The following is a 19,011-nucleotide window of genomic DNA, read 5'->3' as shown; positions in this document are numbered from 1 at the left end:
AGATAGTGGTTCACTTGATGTGCAACTATTAATGTATGTGTATGTTGTATGTTGGGTATTCAGCCCGAAGGCTAGTTTGATCCTCCACAGCTCCGCCAACAGCTATCATAAATAGCCTTGGCATTACTGAAGAGGTTTACTAGGGAAATGAGTGATGTAGTTTCCCATTGCTTTCCTCACCGAGCCAAAAGTTGCTATTACATATCTGTCCGCCAAGCCCACTGAAATGCATGTACCAACCGACACTATGAGCAATATTTTCACACCATTCATAACAGGGACTGGCTGCATAAGGAATGGTATTACTAGCATCACTCATACCACAGTCACTTTCATATTGTCAAAGCGAAAGATGAGACTTAGGTCAATGAAAGTAAGAAATTTATTCTAGCCCATACCAGAAGACACAGCACACTTTAAACACTACATCTCGCCAGCAAAGGCATCTTTACTGTATATAAGTTGTAAATAAAACTGTGTACACAATTGAGAGCATGTCATGTGTGCATCTTTGTGAATACGATAGTTTCACGTTCAAAACAGATATGCCCTCCTGTTTTCCTTCCATAAGATTTACTGTTTCTAAATTTGGATAGTAAACAAATTAATGGATTAGATCAATCTCACTAGAACACATATTTCTACCTCGAAGGTAATAAAATGGTGTAAGTTGATTCTTTTTTTTCCTCCAGTTTTTGGGCCAGGAAAAAAATATAATCCATGGTCAGAAAGTTTTGTATTTTATCCTCCTGTTGTATTAGGTATTAGTTGTTTGAAAGATGTTTGAAGTAACATTACTGTTGTACAGGATAGTTGGAAATGATGTGAACCGGGTGTATGAGCATTAGAGGGTTGGTTATACTGATAAATAATTTGAAAAAAAAACGATATCTCGCACTGTTGTTGTTGTCATTAGCTGCTGAACTTAGCTAGTCAGATCAGTTCCCGGGCAAATTCATACAGGCTTTGCGAGGCAGGGTTAAATCTGCATGTGGTTTAAGACTGGCTTGAGAGTCATGCCGAGAAATCAACATCAAACAGACACATGGCGGGTTTCAGCCGGTGTCACCATAGTGTACTTGCTATGGCACAATGCTGTCAGCTCGGAGGTCTGTGTTCAAATCACTCCCGTGGCAAAGTTTTTTTTTCTTTCCAACACCCTAATGTCGCAGAGCTGTAAGGAAACTAAATGTGGTGCCCTACAATGCCCTGAGATCTGCAATAACATTACACTGTATATTGAGATGTTCTCTTTTCTCTCTCTTTTTTTTTTTTTTTGCCAGTCTTCTCTGGTATAAGGCATTACTACTGTAATTGTATAAAACTGCTTCAGTGACATATTTACAACTCCATTTGGTTCATATTTAATGTTATAAAATCTAGCTTACAACTAAACAGCATGGAAATATCAGTACATGACCATTCCATCCTCGATCGCTATGAACAGATCAGATGGTAGAAAAGGGGGCGCAGTAATACTCTGTTTGCATAATTATAATCACGTTAATTAACAATGGGTTTATTAGTTTGTTTCCTTCCTGTCTCCAGATTTAAAAGGTTGTAGTTATTATACAGAAGTCCAAAGCTTTGTCTATGGTGATATGTTGTTCTTTTTAGTTTTTAAGAACTTAGTCTCATCAGCCTTTCTGTGACTTTTCTCTCTTTATATTGGTGTATTGTTAAAAGCATGAGTTATAAAATGAAAAAGTGATAATTGATATCTTTACAGATGAGTCTTCTCGAGCAAGTCTTCAAGTTCCTTTATTACAACGTTTGCATTCAGATTTTCCTGGTGATGTTGGCTGCTTCGGCATTTATTTCTTCAATTTAGTGACCTTGAATCCTGGAGAAAGCATTTACTTGGGTCCAAATGAACCACATGCTTATTTATCTGGAGGTAAATCAAATGCTTAAATCAGTAACTTCCATTTCAGTGAAGCATGCATACCATATTAAGTTACACTCATTTGTTGTTTTATTTTGTTTTGTTGTGATTGATGCTTTCATGACTCACTCTTTCTGATTTATGTTTGTGAAACAAGACAAAGTGTAGGAAGACTTTACATTTTACCAAGACTTAAGTTAACCTCAACCATTCTAATAATGCTGAAAGGTTTGTATTCAATTCTACCAAAGCTCTGTTGATGAAATGGTACCTTGTTTATCACCAGATGGCTTCTTATATGATGTCCGGCTCCATGGCTAAATGGTTAGCGTGCTGGCCTTTGGTTACAGGGGTCCCGGATTTGATTCCTGGCAGGGTCGAAAATTTTAACCAAATTGGTTAATTTCACTGGCACGGGGACTGGGTGTATGTGTCGTCTTCATTATCATTTCATCCTCATCACGATATGCAGGTCGCCTACGGGTGTCAAATCAAAAGACCTGCATTTGGCGAGCCGAACTTATTCTTGGACACTCCTGGCAATAAAAGCCATACGCCATTAGTTTAATATTTCATGCCCGCAGACTTTTAACACATATATTTTACAGTAGAATGGAAAGACAAGGTGAAACTGAGTTGGGAGATCAGTTTGGCTTCAGAAGAAATCTAGGAACACGTGAAGCAATCAAGAAGGACAAGCCCACATGCATGGCATTGATAGATCTTGAAAAGGCATTTGATAATGTTGATTGGACCATTTTATTTGAGATTCTGAAGTTAATCGGGATCAGATACAGAGAACAAAGAATTATCTACAATCTATATGAAAATTAGTCTGCAGTGATAAGAATCGAAGGCTTTGAAAGAGAAGCAGCAATCCAGGAAGGAGTGAGGCAAGGTAGAAGTTTGTCCCCCTCCTTTTCAGTGTTTATATAAAACAGGCAGTGAAGGAAATCAAAGAGGAATTTGAGAAGGGAATCTCAATACAAGGAGGAGTCAAAACCCTGAAATTTGCTGATATTTGTTATTTTATCTGAGACTGCAGAAGATCTGGAGAAATTGCTGAATGGTATAGACAGAGTCTTGGGTAAGGAGTACAAGATGAAACTAAATAAGTTGAAAGAAAAGTAATGGAGTGCAGTCAAAAAAAGTCAGGTGATGCAGGAAATATTAGATTAGGAAATGAAGTCTTAAAGGAAGTAGATGAATATTGTTAACTGGATAGTAAAATAACTAACGATGGCAGAAGTAAGGAGGATGTAAAATGCAGAATAGCACAAGCAAAGAAAGCTTTTCTTAACCTGAATCCACCCAGCATGCCATACATGGCCCGGCAAACTACACCATCTTCTTGGACTCTTATTATTGAAATCGTCTGCACTGTATTGTTTACTACGATTTTGTCGTGTTAAGAGAAGTCCCGCCTAACATCCTACATTGTTTGTTTTAGTATATCGTGTTCATTTGTATGATATGGCTACATAAAAAGTCTTGTTTTCACGAGTGCCAGTAATGGCTGCACGTTTGGTGTAAGTAATTCCTGTTTTACTTCTCTACTAATTTATATGGGCCCTGTTGTGCTATATTTTTCTCTAAGATGCTTATGTGAATGGAGATTAGCTAAGGTATGTCGTGATGATGATTGGTGTCCTTTCATTTGAAGTAGAAGTTTGGCACGCTGGGCGGAAGTGCTGTCTTTCTGCCTAGCCCAACTCGGCTTATAATTGTTACAGTTCTGATGTCCATTTCCGTTCATTTCATTCTTCTATATCAACATAGCAACGCATAGTAGTGTAGGCTATAAGTTATATATTTTAATTTAACCATTTTTAATCACACAGAGTAAAATTTTCACATAAAATTGACACTGCATTGTGGTTTTCTTCTTGACATGTATCTTTTATGCAGTTATTCATCCTGTCTTTTCACGTGCTTCACATTTATGGGTTCATACATTTTTCCAAGAGAATTTCATTACGAGAAATACTCGACTTGTTGGAAAATGATGAACTTTCTGACATAGAAAATGTTTTCGAGCCTCCAGACGCTGCTGTTTTGTCGGACAAAGACAGCGGAGATGAAGATGGAGGTGACTTTGCCGACAATTTACGTGGTAGCCAGCTTCGAGCGAACGCAGAATTAGTGACCTGTGAAACTCCAACTGCCTATCAAGACTTTGAACTTGTTCCTGTTGAAGTGGATCAAGGTGAAATGGTACAAGTAAGACCCAGAAAGGTACCTCGAATTCCTGCAAAGCGGGAAAAGCAAAACCTTATCACACGTTCAGGAATACTTCACAACAGTGACTTCACCGAACTTCGAGAAAAATCGTGCGTTGAACTGTTTCAGTCAATTTTTACAGATGACATTTTTGATCACTTAGTTTCTGAATCTAACAAATATGCCAGCTTTTTGAACTGTCCTTCCCAGAATATTACTCAGCAAGGAATGAACATTTTCATTGCAATTTTGATTTTATCTGGATACAATACCGTTCCTTCGAAGAGATCATATTGGGAGGGATGCGTGTGATGTGCACCATTCTGTGGTGGCAAGTGGTATGTGGCAAAACAGGTTTCTTAAAATTTGCCGTTTCATTCACTGTGCTGATAACACAAACCCAAATTTTAACTACAAAATGTGGAAGGAGCACTTGTCATATGATGAGTGTATGGTGCCATATTTTGGGAGACATTCCTGAAAACAATTTATAAGAGGAAAACCTATTCTTTTTGGTTTTGAGGTATGGTGTCTAAACACTCGTCATGGATATCTCTTAGATTTTGAAGTATACCAAGGAAAAAATCCTAACTCGAATGCCCAGTATGAAGCAGAATTTGGGAAGTGCGCAGCCCCCTTGTAACAGTGCTGGATAATCTTCAACTGGGCCTGAAAAATTTGTCCTTCAAACTATACTTCAATAATCTCTTCACTGGGATGGGATTGCTAACACATCTTGGTGCATGGGTATACGGTGCTACAGGCACACTTCGATAGAATCGACTTCCTAAGGATTATAATCTGAAATCCTCCACTACCATGAAGAATGAAAAACGGGTTACATATGATTACTTAAAGAGCTTGGAGGAAGGTATTCAGGTTTGCCATTGGGTGGATAATTCAGTAGTAACTGTAGCATCTACATGTTATGGAGTGCACCCTGAAAAACAGGTATCTTGTTATGTGAAAGAGAAAGGACAGGCTAGAGGTGGAAAAGTCCTAGTGTCTCAGCCATACATGATTTCTCAGTACAATATGGGTATGGGAGGTACTGATCATATGGGTCGTAATTTGACAGATGTGCAAATCGGAATAGGAGGAAAAAAGTGGTGGTAGGCAATATTTGCCTGGCTCGTCGATTTAGGAATGCATAATGCATGGCAGCTGAAACACGTGTCTGGAGAAGGCATTTCTCACCTTGATTTTCGACAAGGAATTGTCCAGACTTCTCACATGCTACAAAGCTGCTCCCTTATTCAGCAGATCTCATTGATTTGGACATAATACAGTGCAGGAACTTTGGTACGATGGAATGCATCACTGACTTTCTACAATTACAGGAGCGAAGAGAAGATGATGCACGCCAGAATATTGCCTTACTAGGCCTAGAACCCAGTGTACCAAGTGCAGTGTAGGTTTATGTGTAGACTGTTTTACTGATTATCATACGTGCCAAGGTAATAAGTAGTGTGTACTTGCCTTTCAGAACATCACCATTAGTGCAGTACTCATATGAACAGGTGACTTAACTTTGTACATACCGCTGCTATAATTCCTCATACAGACTGATTGCCTCACGATGTAATAAGTGATTTGGGTAGCTTGTGAGATTCTAGCATTACCGTCTTACTAATAAAAAGTCCTTATACAGTTGTTTAACTCTTGTATAGTTATACAGTAAATACACTCTGTATAAGCGTTTTACATTTTTCTTACTAGTAAACAAGGTATACGCATTGTATTACTATACAGCACGTATACACTTGTTCTAAGGAGTAGGAATCTCTTCCTGCAGTTCACTGACATATTTCGCACGTTCACCGCCTTTATGATCGCTTCTGCTGGTTATCTACGAGCAAAACTTTCCGGAAAGTCGCACAGTAGCAAGGCATATCGAAAAGTGACATAGCTGGAAATTGGCTTATACTAATATCAACATTTCTTCAGCTTGCTTGTGTAATGAATGCGCAAAAAAAAAAAAAAAAAAAAAAAAAAAAAGGAAAAGCTTAAGAAAATATAATAAATATCAATAGCTTCTAACTGGGATAGTACGGAAAACGTAAACAATTGTAAATGAATGGGCGAGTTGAAAAGGTTACACATTCCAAAATCCTTACTTTTCAGGAGAAAGGAAAACCTGTTTTGTAGTTTAAAATAAAGGTTTGATCAAAAAAGTTTCCATTAGGCATTTATACATCATATTTCTGCGTATTCAACTACAAAGTATGGAAATCATATTTCGTATGGTTTTCAAGTTATGCCATTTTTTATCTCAAGGAATATGTCCCCTTTTATATGTACTCAAATTTGAGAAAGATCTTTGTAGGGACAGATAGTGTATAATAAACTCGCAATATCAAATGTCTATTAAGCAGTAACACATTATTACACAAAAATAAGCTCAACCATCATTTGTTTTATAGTTATTCATTGTCATTCTGTCTCTTTCAAGTGTTTTACTATACAAAGATATCTAGCCTCCATAACCTCTGAATGGTGTATGTCTTCTATGTTTAAAATATCGTGAAGATCATCAACGTTATCGTCCATTCTTCCTTCGATGTGTGTTCAATAATAAATGGATGTCGAATATTTCACCACAAGTATATTACTGTAGACAATAAATACCACGAAAATAAACTGCTCACTTGTTTCTTTTTCCGCTACTCGCTGCTATACAACGCTTATACAAGGGTCCTGGTCTGTATAAGCAATGCAATGAATAACTATAACAGATGTATACACAGGAGGCTTATACACGGTTTATTACTAACGAATTTCACATAAACGGTGTATAAACCTTGTATAAAAGTTATACACCGTTTATTAGTAAGACGGTTATTATTTAAAATATAAATTCATTTGCTCATACAATTAACAACTCAGGTCATTTACAACTCCTATAAAATCATCCCTAGCACCAAAAATCAAACATCTAGGTATTTTTTAATAGTTCTGGAACAACATTATTTTTGTAATATATGCAGATATTGAAGAAAAACTCTTATACTGATGATTAACAAAAGAAAGTATTGGATGAAAGCATATCAATAAGCCAAATGCGGAATAACGTCCAAATTTTCGTATAAGAAACAAAAGACAGCACTACCGCCCAGCGTGCCATATATGGCACGGGCCTTTTCTTGGAAGTTACATGCCGAATAAATAAAAGCTTTTCCGCGATCTCCATATGCACATTATCCAACGCTAAAAGTTACATGTTGATTCTCAAAAGTAAAATCTTGGGCGAATCCAGGTTATGAAAAGAAATTGGCGCTCACTTTGAACATTGACATAGGAGTTAGAAAGATGTTTTTGAAGACTTTCATCTGGAGTGTGGCATTGTGTGGATGTGAAACATGGATGATAACTAGCTCAGAAAGAAAGAGAATATAAGTTTTTGAAATGTGGTGTTACAGAAGAATGCTGAAGGTGAGATGGATAGATTGAATCACAAATGAAAGATACTGAATCAAGTTGATGAGAGGAAATCGATTTGGCTGAATTTGACCAGAAGAAGATATTCGACAGGACACATCATAAGACACCCAGGACTTGTGCAGTTTTTTTTTTTTCTATTGGCTTTACGTCGCACCGACACAGATAGGTCTTATGGCGACGATGGGACAGGAAAGGGCTAGGACTGGGAAGGAAGCGGCCGTGGCCTTAATTAAGGTACAGTCCCAGCATTTGCGTGGTGTGAAAATGGGAAACCACGGAAAACCATCTTCAGAGCTGCCGACAGTGGGGTTCGAACCCACTATCTCCCGAATACTGGATACTGGCCGCTATCGAGCTCGGTGCAGTTGGTTTTTGAGGGAAGTGTAGATGGTAAGAATGGTAGGGGTAGACCAAGGTATGAATATGGCAAGCGGATTAGAGCAGATGTAGGATGCAATAGGTACGTAGAAATGAAATGAAAAGGTTAGCACAGGATAGGGTGGCATAGAGGACTGCATCAAACTAGTATATGGACTGATGACTCAAACAACACTTGTCAGTATTGGGATATACTATGTCTGGTATATCACTCTTTTTGCAGGTTTGAGAGAGATTTCTACTGCTTTTTAGGAATGTATCTGCTTGTCTCCCCTGCTCGTTTCTTCTATATCCATATTTATTAAGCTGTTGGAGCTCTTCACCATCCTCAGTTATGGCCCACCAATCGTTTCTCCAGTTGTTGGTCTGCCCTTCTTCATGGTTGTAAGCTCCATCTCACTCTACTTGGTACTAAATTTCATCTTATAAACATGTACTATTTCCTCCCATGTGTGATATAGTTCAAGTAACATATTAAAACACTGTATAAATGAGAAGAAATTCAGTAATTAAACTTAATTTTTTAAATGAGGAAATTGAAGGATTCACTGATTAAACTTAATTTTTTTTTAATGAGGAAATTGAAGGATTAATGCATGCTTTCTTGTCCTTTGGTTCTGTAATTTATAACTGTTTTCTTCAGCCTGTCAAAACTAATTTATCTATACTAATATTATAAAGATGAAAACGTATATTTGTTTGTAATGGATAGACTCAAAAACTACCGAACTGATTTTAAAAATTACTTCACCTATAGAAAGCTATATTGCCAGTGAATAACACGGCTGTATTTTATTTTCGAAACAATTCAGGCAGGGGGAGGGGGGGGAGAGATATAAAAATAATATGCTAATAGAGGCTAAATCGAATTTGTCGTACAAGGATGAGACAATAATAATAATAATAATAATGCTATTTGTTTTACGTCCCACTAACTACTCTTTTACGGTTTTCGGAGACGCCGAGGTGCCGGAATTTAGTCCCGCAGGAGTTCTTTTACGTGCCAGTAAATCTACCGACACGAGGCTGACGTATTTGAGCACCTTCAAATACCACCGGACTGAGCCAGGATCGAACCTGCCAAGTTGGGGTCAGAAGGCCAGCGCCTTAACCGTCTGAGCCACTCAGCCCGGCAAGGATGAGACAAAGCTCATTTTAAGCCCCTTGACGCAAAGAACAAAACTCGGTAAGCCCTGTGGGCCTGAAAACCGTTTTAAGGCCCTAAAACCAACTGTTATGGAGATATTGGCACCACACTACCCCTGCTCTAGAAATCGGGTAAAGAAATGAATTGCCATAACCATGGCAACGTCAGTTCCAGTATTCTTACAGCAGCGAGATTATCTACAATATATCACAAAAACCTAACATGTTACAGACACGAAAATTGGTATTTGGAATCTCCTTTCAAAATAAAAGTACACAAATTTTGGTTTTCAGAAATTCCACTTATGGGTGAGGGGGGGGTGAATAGAAGTGAGGAAGGAGTTGAATTCTTTATATGAGGATACATATATCTCAGAAACTGAAGATGTTACAGACGTTAAAACTGGTACTTGGAATCTTTTAAAAATAAATGAACACAATTTTTTTGGAAAATCCACTCAAGTGGGTGAAATAATAAGAAAAGCAGGTGAATTTTTAAAATGATCATCTTCTTCTTCTACCGCTTTTCCCACACCTGTGCGGTTGCAAACTGTGTCGCACATGTAGATTTGACCCTGTTTTACAGCTGGATGCCCTTCCTGATGCCAACCTCGTGTGTAGGGATGTAATTACAATTGCGTGTTCCTGTTGTGGTTTGTGGTGTGGTGTGTTTAGTGAATATGAAGAAGAGAGTGTTGGGACAAACACGAACAACCTGTCCCCGAGCCAGATGAATTATCACACGCAATTAAAATACCCGACCCAGCCCGGAATCAAAACCGGAACCCTGTGAACCGAAGGCCTCAACGCTGTCCACTAAGCCAAAGAGTGGGGCAGTTTTTAAAATGAGTACATATTCAGTATGTCTCATAACTTAACAGTTACAGACGTGAAAATTGGTATTTGTAATCCCCTTTAAAAACAAAGAAACACATACTTTTTGTTTTCGGAAAGTCAACTTAAGCTGGAGATCGAAAATAAGTGAAGGAGTTGAATTCTCTTTATGAGGGTACTTATATCTCAAAAATTAAGATGTTACAGACGTGAAAATAGGTATTTGGAATCTCCTTTAGAAATATTAAGAGAACTGTTTCTCACATGTAGAGTTCCCTGTTGCATGTTCCAGTTGCAGCTCTGCCAGTAGCCTGGTCATCTTAACCTCAAAAGGCAATGCCACAAACGTGGTTTACAAAAAGGTTCTGGGATAAATGAAATGCAATTTTTCGATTTGTTTTTATACTTTAGGCAATTACAGATAATGTCTTAGTGCAGTACCGAGGAACATTTAATTTTTATCAACTTACCAAATCTGCGGCCTGGTCATTCAAGCTCTGGAAATTTGGACTGTTAGATCGGCACCGTAGTACTATTCGTTAAAAGTGAGAAAATGTGCAGTGTTTCATTTGATAGAGTATTTTATAATGATAACATTGCTTTTAATTGTTACATTCTTACTGACATTTTTGTAATGACCTATGTTGACTTCAGTTATGAAAACCACAGTCAGTCTTTCTGAGAATCCCGTAGCGAAGCACGGGTACATCAGCTAGTTTAACATAAAATCTTGTTTAAATGGTTGGAAATTCAGTAACTCGCATACCAAGTGAACATACTTCCTGACAGCGGAGAAGAAATACGCATTTTCATACAATTCCTGTCCCTAGTGATAACACACCTCTTTGTCTCAAGCCTGCCTTTTCAAACCAGTCTTCTTGAGCAGTGAGAGCAGCTTGTAAAAATAAAAAGAAGGCGTATCAGAAATGGCTTGAAACAGGGGCTGATGCAGTCAGGGAATTATACGTAGATGAAAGAAACAGAGCAAAACAAATAGTGGTTGAATCCAAGAAGAATTATACGTAGATGAAAGAAACAGAGCAAAACAAATAGTGGTTGAATCCAAGAAGAAGTCATGGGAGGATTTTGGTACTAACGTGGAAAAGCTAGGTCAAGCAGCAAGGAAACCTTTGTGGGCAGTAATAAAGGATCTTAGAAAGGGAGGGAAAAAGGAAACGAGTAGTGTTTTGGGTCAATCATGTGAACTCATGATAGATCCCAGGGAATCACTGGACAGGTAGACAGAATATTTTGAAAATCTTAACGTAAAAGCAAAACTTCTTGGTGACATCTCGAACTAGTGAGCTCATAGGGAGGAGGAAAATGTTGGTGAAATAATGCTTGAGGAAGTGGAAAGGATGGTAAATAAACTGCATTGTCATAAAGCAACTGGAATAGATGAAATTAGACCTGAAATGGTGAAATATAATGGGAAGCTAGGGATAAAATGGCTTCACAGAGTAAATAAGATTAGCATGGAATGTTAATAAGGTACGTTCTGATTGGACAAAAGCGGTAACTGCACCTAACTATAAGCAAGGAAACAGGAAGGATTGCAACAACTATCAAAATATTTCAGAGTAATATGCTTCATCAAGCCAGTCTTAAAACTTGGCAACAATGGTAGAAGTTAACACGCAGCGCAGTCATTATCTCGTGTCACATTGGTGAATCCCTGACTTATCTGGTCGTAACTATTTCCTCACGGTATGAAGGTAGCTCTTAAGGAATTCTCAGAAACGAGTTGAAGCGTGGTGGTAATATGTAATATTACATTACGTAAGTTTTATTGTTTAATATCCTGTAAGATTTATAAAAATATAACCTACTGATTTACTCAAAGGAAAGCATTTCAAAATATTCAACAGTTAATTGTTTTAGAAATTCAATTCCAAAAATATCCCTGCAGGTTTTCAAATTGTTTTCCAGTTGAAACTTGGGATCATTGAATTCAGTGGTGCAGTGCTTGTATATGTTCAAGGCCTTGTGTTTGTGAATGATACCAAAAGCAAAAGTGAACGACAAAGCTAGGTTGCAGGAGTATCAACACGAGTTTGAAACAGATTTGTTGACTGCACACGATACAATTTTGTAATGTGGTGCATGTGAGAAAATAGTTTTGACAAGCATTTTATAGTACTTCAACATTTGAATACTAATAAACACAAAGATAATATTAAGTGTAAATCCTCAATGTCCCTGTACAAAAATTGTTCACTGAATTTTCGAATTTTCAAATGGTAACCTTTTACAGTTCACCTTAGATTTGTGCAAAGCACTTTTAGCGGCAGACATTCCATTGTGGAAACTTACCAACCCCACCCTCCAAAATTTGAGCAATATACAAAGTGTAAAGTTCCAGACCAATCTACTCTTTGTAAAAATTGTCAAGCAGTGTTATGATCTTACAATTGAAAATATTAGAGAAAAGATCCGAAATCATTTTCTATGGGTGTCAATCAACGAAACATAAGACAGGGAAGGATGATTGATTGCAGTATTTGTAGTTGGATCTCTCCATAAAAATGAACCAGCCACCCAATTTATCCTTGCAATAGAGCAACTTCTGTTTTCAAATTTTTTGTTGACTGCACAAATATGCTATGGCCAGATACTCTTCAATACATATACTCCAGTATGTATTACATGTATTTCATTTTAAAGAAGCCAGTTTCCTATTCACCTTGCATTGGGTATGATGATATACAAAGCTCAAGGACAGACTTTAGACCGTGTTAGTGTATATTTACCGCAGGGTAAATAGGGTGGATCATGAGAGACTACTGGCAAAAATGAGTGTGTAATTGGCTCTCAAACCTCAATTCTTCCATTTCTACCTACACGTGGTGCCCCTGTTACGCCAAGCAACTCAGTGGAAGGTTGGATATCCTATCCCAACGGGAACTGGGTCGGTGAGCAGACAGGAATGGTGGGTCAGTGGAAGGAAACGGGAAACCACCACTGTTATTTTCCTAAGACAACCTCATGGCTTTACTCATTCTCAAATTAGATTCTGGAGTAAGTCCCTCAGTCGGATCTCCGGAGGGGGGACAAGGTTGAGAGGAGCTTCGGCATATGAAGATTTATCTAAACCATCTTTACAAGTCGTCAGAAGAATAGCAACCTGAAATGTACGAGGTCTCTTGCAGATGGGAAAACTTCACATCATTGAAAGAGAAATGAAACTTCATGATCTGGACATACTTGGTCTTAGTGAGACACATTGGAGAGGCTGTGGCCATTTTATGACTCAAACAAATAATACAGTATATTTTTCTGGAAGTAAGGATATGAGTCGTAATGGTGTCGCTGAAATAATTCCAAAGAATCTTAAGAATGCTCTTATGGGGTATGAGCCTATCTGTGATAGAATCATCAGTATTAAGATGAAAGCTTCTCTTTGTAATATCATCATCATTCAGGTTTACGCCCCCACTTCAGTTTCACTAGAAGAAGAAATAGAAGAATTTTATGACCATCTGGAATATACTATCAGTAGGATACCTAAAAAGGAAACATTAGTCATCCAAGGGGATTTTAACGCGAAGATAGGTAAGGCTATAGATGATAGACATATGAGACCTATGGTTGGACGGTTCAGTCTGGGGGTGTGAAATGAACGCGGAGAGTGTTTATTAGAATTTTGTGTGAATAACAACTTATCTATTTGTAACGCCCTCTTCCAGCATCATCCAAGATGTCGCTACACGTGGATTTCTCCTGGGGATAAGATTAGGAATCAAATTGATTTCATTTTGGTGAGGCAATGTTGGCAGGCTTCAATCCTGGATTGTAAGACCTACCCTGGAGCAGACCGTGGCAGTGATCATATACTGCTACAGAGGTGCCAACTATTATGGATTGTCCGTTATGATTACGGATTTCACTTCGTGATTACGGCATTACGGTCGAAGGGGAAATTATTACGGAAAAGCAACATTGTCACGATAAAAATTAATTTCTACGAAAAAAAGGAACGAAGTAAAAAATGTTCAATCCCTTAGAGCATTACTTGTCAACCCTCCTCATTTCAATGTTTGAAAGTTGGCAACTAAACATATTTGGCAGTTATTTGGTCGTCACTTCCTTTTGTTTCCCGCGAGCGTTGTGAAATCACAGCCAGCTACATAGATATATGCTGCTCTCTTCTAGAAATATGCATCATGTCGGCCATGAGGTAGGTTCTACTCCTTGCTACTCGCTACTCCTTGCTCTGCTGCAATTCTCTTTGGTTCTCCAGTGCGAGCATTCGGCTCTGTCTGTTGTGTGTGTAGAACGAGTGGTATATTTAGCGCATTTCAAGTCTAATTATCCTAGTTGTTGATTCGAAAAGAAATGATTGGTTTTGTAAAATGAAGCGGAGCAATTGTCAAATTGCATCTTCTTCTAAGAAGACAGCAGTGTTACAGAAATATCGAAACGGTTACACAAAGGAATGGCCATGCCTACTTGCTTCTCGTTTTAGTGAAAACCACGTGTTCTGCAATGTGTGTTCGTGTGATTTCTCTGTGGCTCACGGTGGACGTGATGATTGCAGATGACACATAGAATCCTAGAAACATCACACATATGGTGAATCAAAATTACGAAACCAGTCTGTTTCATCGTTCTTCATAAAACGTAATGAAACTGCGGTGATGAATGCCGAATTCCTGTTCACATCATTTCTTTAGGAGCATAATATTCCGTTATCAGTTTCAGATCACGCTGGAAATTTGTTTAGATCAATGTTCCCCCGACTCTAAAATATCTCTGAAATATGGTTGTGTAAGAACTAAAACCTCTGCTTTAGTTCAATACACGGCATCTGAGGCAAAAATGGAAATAAGTGAACTTTTGCAAATAACGCCTTTTTCTTTGGCTACTGATGGTAGTACGGATTCAAATGCAGTTAAACTTTATTCTATAGTTCTCTCTTTAATGCTCAGAGAGGCCAAATATCAACTCTTCTATTGTCATTGTTAGAGAGTATCGACAATACAGGTGAGGGAATTTTCTCTGGTATTAATAGTGAATTGTCTTCTTTATCCATTCCATGGGAAAATTGCATTTCTTTTTCATCTGACAATGACAAGGGCAAATAATGTTGCCAAATTTGTGAAGGACAGGCATTCTTCTGTTTATGTCCCAGGTTGTTCATGTCATCTCATACACATCTGTGCATAAAAAGCAGCAGCCCAATTACCAGTCAATGTAGAGAACTTTTTGGTTCAGTTATATTACTATCTTGATAAGAGTTCTAAAAGGCAAAACTCTTTGAAAGTTTATCAGGCTGTTTGTGGCACAGAGGGTCACAAAATTTTGAAATTTTGACTCTCACTTCTTCAGTCTATTGATAGAGTTCTTGAGCAGTGGGAAGCTTTGACACTCATGTTTTGTAGTGAGACCCACCATAAAAATGAGACCACCAAGCAGTTTAAAACTGTGAAATCTTTCATACAAGACCCACACACAAAACTGTTTTGCTACTTTCTTCAGAGTACACTTCAACTCAGTGAATATATTTCTGCAACAAGATGCTCCAGCCATACATCTTCTTAGGAGGAAACTTACTGGTCTTTTAACTGACCTATTGGTCAGATTTATTCAGCCATGTTCTATTCAGTCAGAATCTACCTCCCTTTTGAGTGTACGATTCAAGAGGAGGAAATACCAGAAAGCCAGTGAGGACTTAGTAATTGGAGCAAAAGCTAGGGCATACTTGAAAGATAATAACTGTGATGAAGAGATGTTTTATAATTCTGTAAGAGTTTTATATGGCAGCTTGCAGTTACATTATCAGGAAATTTCCTCTTGATGATGAATTTTTTCATCATGCCGAAGTTGTAGACATCTCTCTCGGAATGAAGGTTTCCTATTCATCTCTTGAATACTTTGTTTACCGAGCTCGATAGCTGCAGTCGCTTAAGTGCGGGCAGTATCCAATATTCGGGAGATAGTAGGTTCGAACCCCACTGTCGGCAGCCCCGAAAATGGTTTTCCGTGGTTTCCCATTTTCACACCAGGCAAATGCTGGGGCTGTACCTTAAGGCCACGGCCGCTTCCTTCCCACTCCTAGCCCTTTCCTCTCCCATCATCGCCATAAGACCTATCTGTGTCGGTGCGACGTAAAGCAACTAGCTAGAATACTTTGTTCGAAGATTCCCAACTTTGGTCAAAGAAAGTGAACATGACAAACTTGAAGAGGAATTTGTAGTTTACCAGTGTGATACTTTCCCGGAATATATTGTACATGGACCTAACATTAATGTGAATTGGAGCAACATTGCAGAGCTTAAAAATGAAAGTGGACAAATTAAGTATAGAACCTTAAGTAACGTTGTATTTGCAGTACTAAATGTACCTCATAGTAACTCTCCCACAGAAAGAGTTTTCAGTGTTATTAGGAAAAATCAGACAGAATTCAGCCCTACATTAAGTACATCCATACTGGAATCACTTGCGGTTCTGGAGACGAAAATGTCATATCAGGGGGAAGTATGTTTCAAGAAAATGTACACTGAAAAGCAGCTGCTGGGTGCGAAACAAGCTACAAAGAATTTTTTATTGCAGAACTAACAGGTAATGAGCAAATTTTATTGTGTAATATGTTATACTTTAGAATAGATTGCTGTAGGAAAGGGCAAACGGGGTGCACTGGATTTGAGATGTAAACGTTTACAACCGGGGGGCGGGGAGAGAGGTGCGCGAGTTAAAAATGGGATTACTGATAGCCCCCTTCAAAGGTTGGCACCTCTGCTGCTATCTATGAAAATGCGGATAAAATTGAAATCATTGAAGAAGGTGAGAGTAAAACAGGTACGCATTACTGACAAACATGTTCTCCATGAGTTTGGTGAAAAAATAAGGAAAAAATTCCAGCAAGTAGAGGAGGAAAGAGCTTCTCAAACATGGGACAAGATGAAGGAAATAATCAATTCATCCCTTTCCGAACAAGTTCCTAAGACCCCTCAAGCAAAACATCCCTGGATTTCAACATCTACACTACTGTTGATTGAAGAAAGAAGCACATTGAAGAAACGTGGTATACAAACTGCAAAAGATGAGGAAATATATAAAGAACTTTGCTGAAAAATACAGCGTAATTGTAGAACTGACAAAACACAGTTGATATGTTTTACGGGTGTTAACTGAAAGCGTGTTTATTACAAAACTAGCTGATCGTGATTTTTTATTACGTCTCGTGTACATACAATACAATAATCTACTGTCAACTGTTTCGTCATTATCTATATCAACTGTCAACATACAAAAGTAAAATTCTCTAATTTGTACATGGTCATAATCTTCAACATCCTCCCCACCCTGGTCGGTCGATTTCTAAGGGAACGACCAGCTGCACTGGTCTTGTGACCATTGAGCGATCCGGGAGCTGAAGAATGACTGTTCGGATTCTGTCTGTCATCTCGTCCTCGGTGCAGTTCACAAATTCGGCCTCGTTTCCACGCCAGTCTAGGCTTCAGATCCTCTTGTAAAAGTACTACATCACCTATCCATAGTTCGGTTTCTTTTTTGATCTGCTTCACTTCGTGGTAACTCCTTAATTGAAGGAGGTATTCCCTTTTCCATCTTTGCTCAAAGTGTAAGATTAGCTTTTGTCTCTGTCTGTACACCTTAGTCAAATCTTGATAGATGGAAGTATCTGCTGTACTTGGAAGAGATATCAGCCTTTCTCCTATGAGGAAGTGTGAAGGTGTCAGGATATCAGAGTTACTGTCATCTACGGTAATAGGGCGCGAGTTTAGAGTGGCCTCGATCCCCACCAAAATAGTATTTAGCCCTTCCTCGTCTACTTGAGCTCGTCCGAGTATCTTCTTGAGGCACATCTTAGTGGACCCTACCATCCTTTCCCAGGAAACTCCCCACCATGCGGCTCTTGGTACTATAAATTTCCATGTAACATGGTGGTGTGACAAGTGAGTTTGTACTCTTGAATCTTCTAATAATTCCTGGAGTTCGGATATTTCTTTGTTGGCGGTGTGAAACGTTCGAGCATTGTCTGAATACATGGTGTTCGGAAGTCCACGTCTTCCTACGAAGCGCTGAAAGGCAAGTAGGAATTTATCAGTTGACAAGTCAGTTGTAAGCTCGAGATGAATGGCTCTTGTCGTTGCGCAGGTAAACAACACGATGTAGTATCTCTTCTCTGCAGCTCCAGCCTTCACGAACAACGGGCCTGCAAAATCTACACCACAAACGGTGAATGGCCGTTGAAACTTAACACGGTCCATTGGCAAAGGAGCTTCTATCTGTTCACATCTCTTGGTGTGTGTTATTTTGCAGGGAAGGCATGAGTAAATGACCTTGATTACTTGCCTAGCTTTCAAAATCCAGAATTCACGACGCAATTCTGATAACACAACACGAACTCCCATGTGATGAAGTCTTACGTGCGTTTCTTTTATCAATAATTTAGTGAAATGATGAGAGCCATCAAGAAGTAGGGGGTTTCGCTCATTCTCGGAAAGATCTGCAAACTGGAGCCTACCACCAAGTCGAATCAGATTGTCTTCTAGAAGTGGATGGAATCGTGCAATCTTGGATGTAGCCGGTACCGGTTCCTTTCGTGTCAGGGCAGTAAACTCTGTACAGAAACATTCCTCCTGAACTCGGCGTATCCAGTAGAGCCTTGCAGCTTCTAATTCTGTGGTTGTCAAATGGCGTGGATACTCCACTCTTCTCCGTGTCACCTCCACGAAACGTAAAATCTAACAGGTGATATGTATTACCTTCCAATACGAACTATATCGTAAAATATCTATCAGTGATTCATTGGCACTGATTACAAGGACTTGAGGGTTTGCCTCCTTGGATTCGGGTAGTGATACCTTCTGACGTGAGATTTCCTGTGGCCAAGAAGTGGGAGCCTCAGCAAGCCATTGTGGTCCATTCCACCATAATGAAGAGGAATTTAGATCTGTCGCTAACATTCCACGCGTCAGAAGGTCTGCGGGGTTGTCTTCACTGGGACAATATTGACACTGAACCGGCGACAGGTAGTCTTGAATTTCTGTCACGCGGTTGCATACGAATGTCTTCCAGCGATTTGGGATCACTCCGTATCCAACCGAGGGCCACCATAGAGTCCGACCATAGGGTAGCTCGCG

At 38.9% G+C, this 19,011-nt stretch overlaps 1 protein-coding gene across 4 annotated transcripts in view; it reads left to right on the top strand.

Annotated features, from left to right (window-relative positions):
- The window catches only part of Mpi (mannose phosphate isomerase), a 110,705-nt gene that overhangs the window by 44,305 nt on the left and 47,389 nt on the right, over positions 1–19,011 (top strand). For all 4 annotated transcript variants that reach the window (XM_067138405.2, XM_067138404.2, XM_068225663.1 and 1 more), the window contains one exon: positions 1,730–1,897. In XM_067138405.2, the coding sequence (XP_066994506.1) occupies positions 1,730–1,897 (168 nt within the window). The remainder of the gene's footprint in view (positions 1–1,729; positions 1,898–19,011) is intronic.

Source organism: Anabrus simplex, chromosome 1, assembly GCF_040414725.1.
Source record: "Anabrus simplex isolate iqAnaSimp1 chromosome 1, ASM4041472v1, whole genome shotgun sequence".
NCBI classification, from domain to species: domain Eukaryota; kingdom Metazoa; phylum Arthropoda; class Insecta; order Orthoptera; family Tettigoniidae; genus Anabrus; species Anabrus simplex.
Note: the sequence above shows the minus strand (reverse complement) of the source record. Positions and strands in the feature narration are given on the sequence as shown.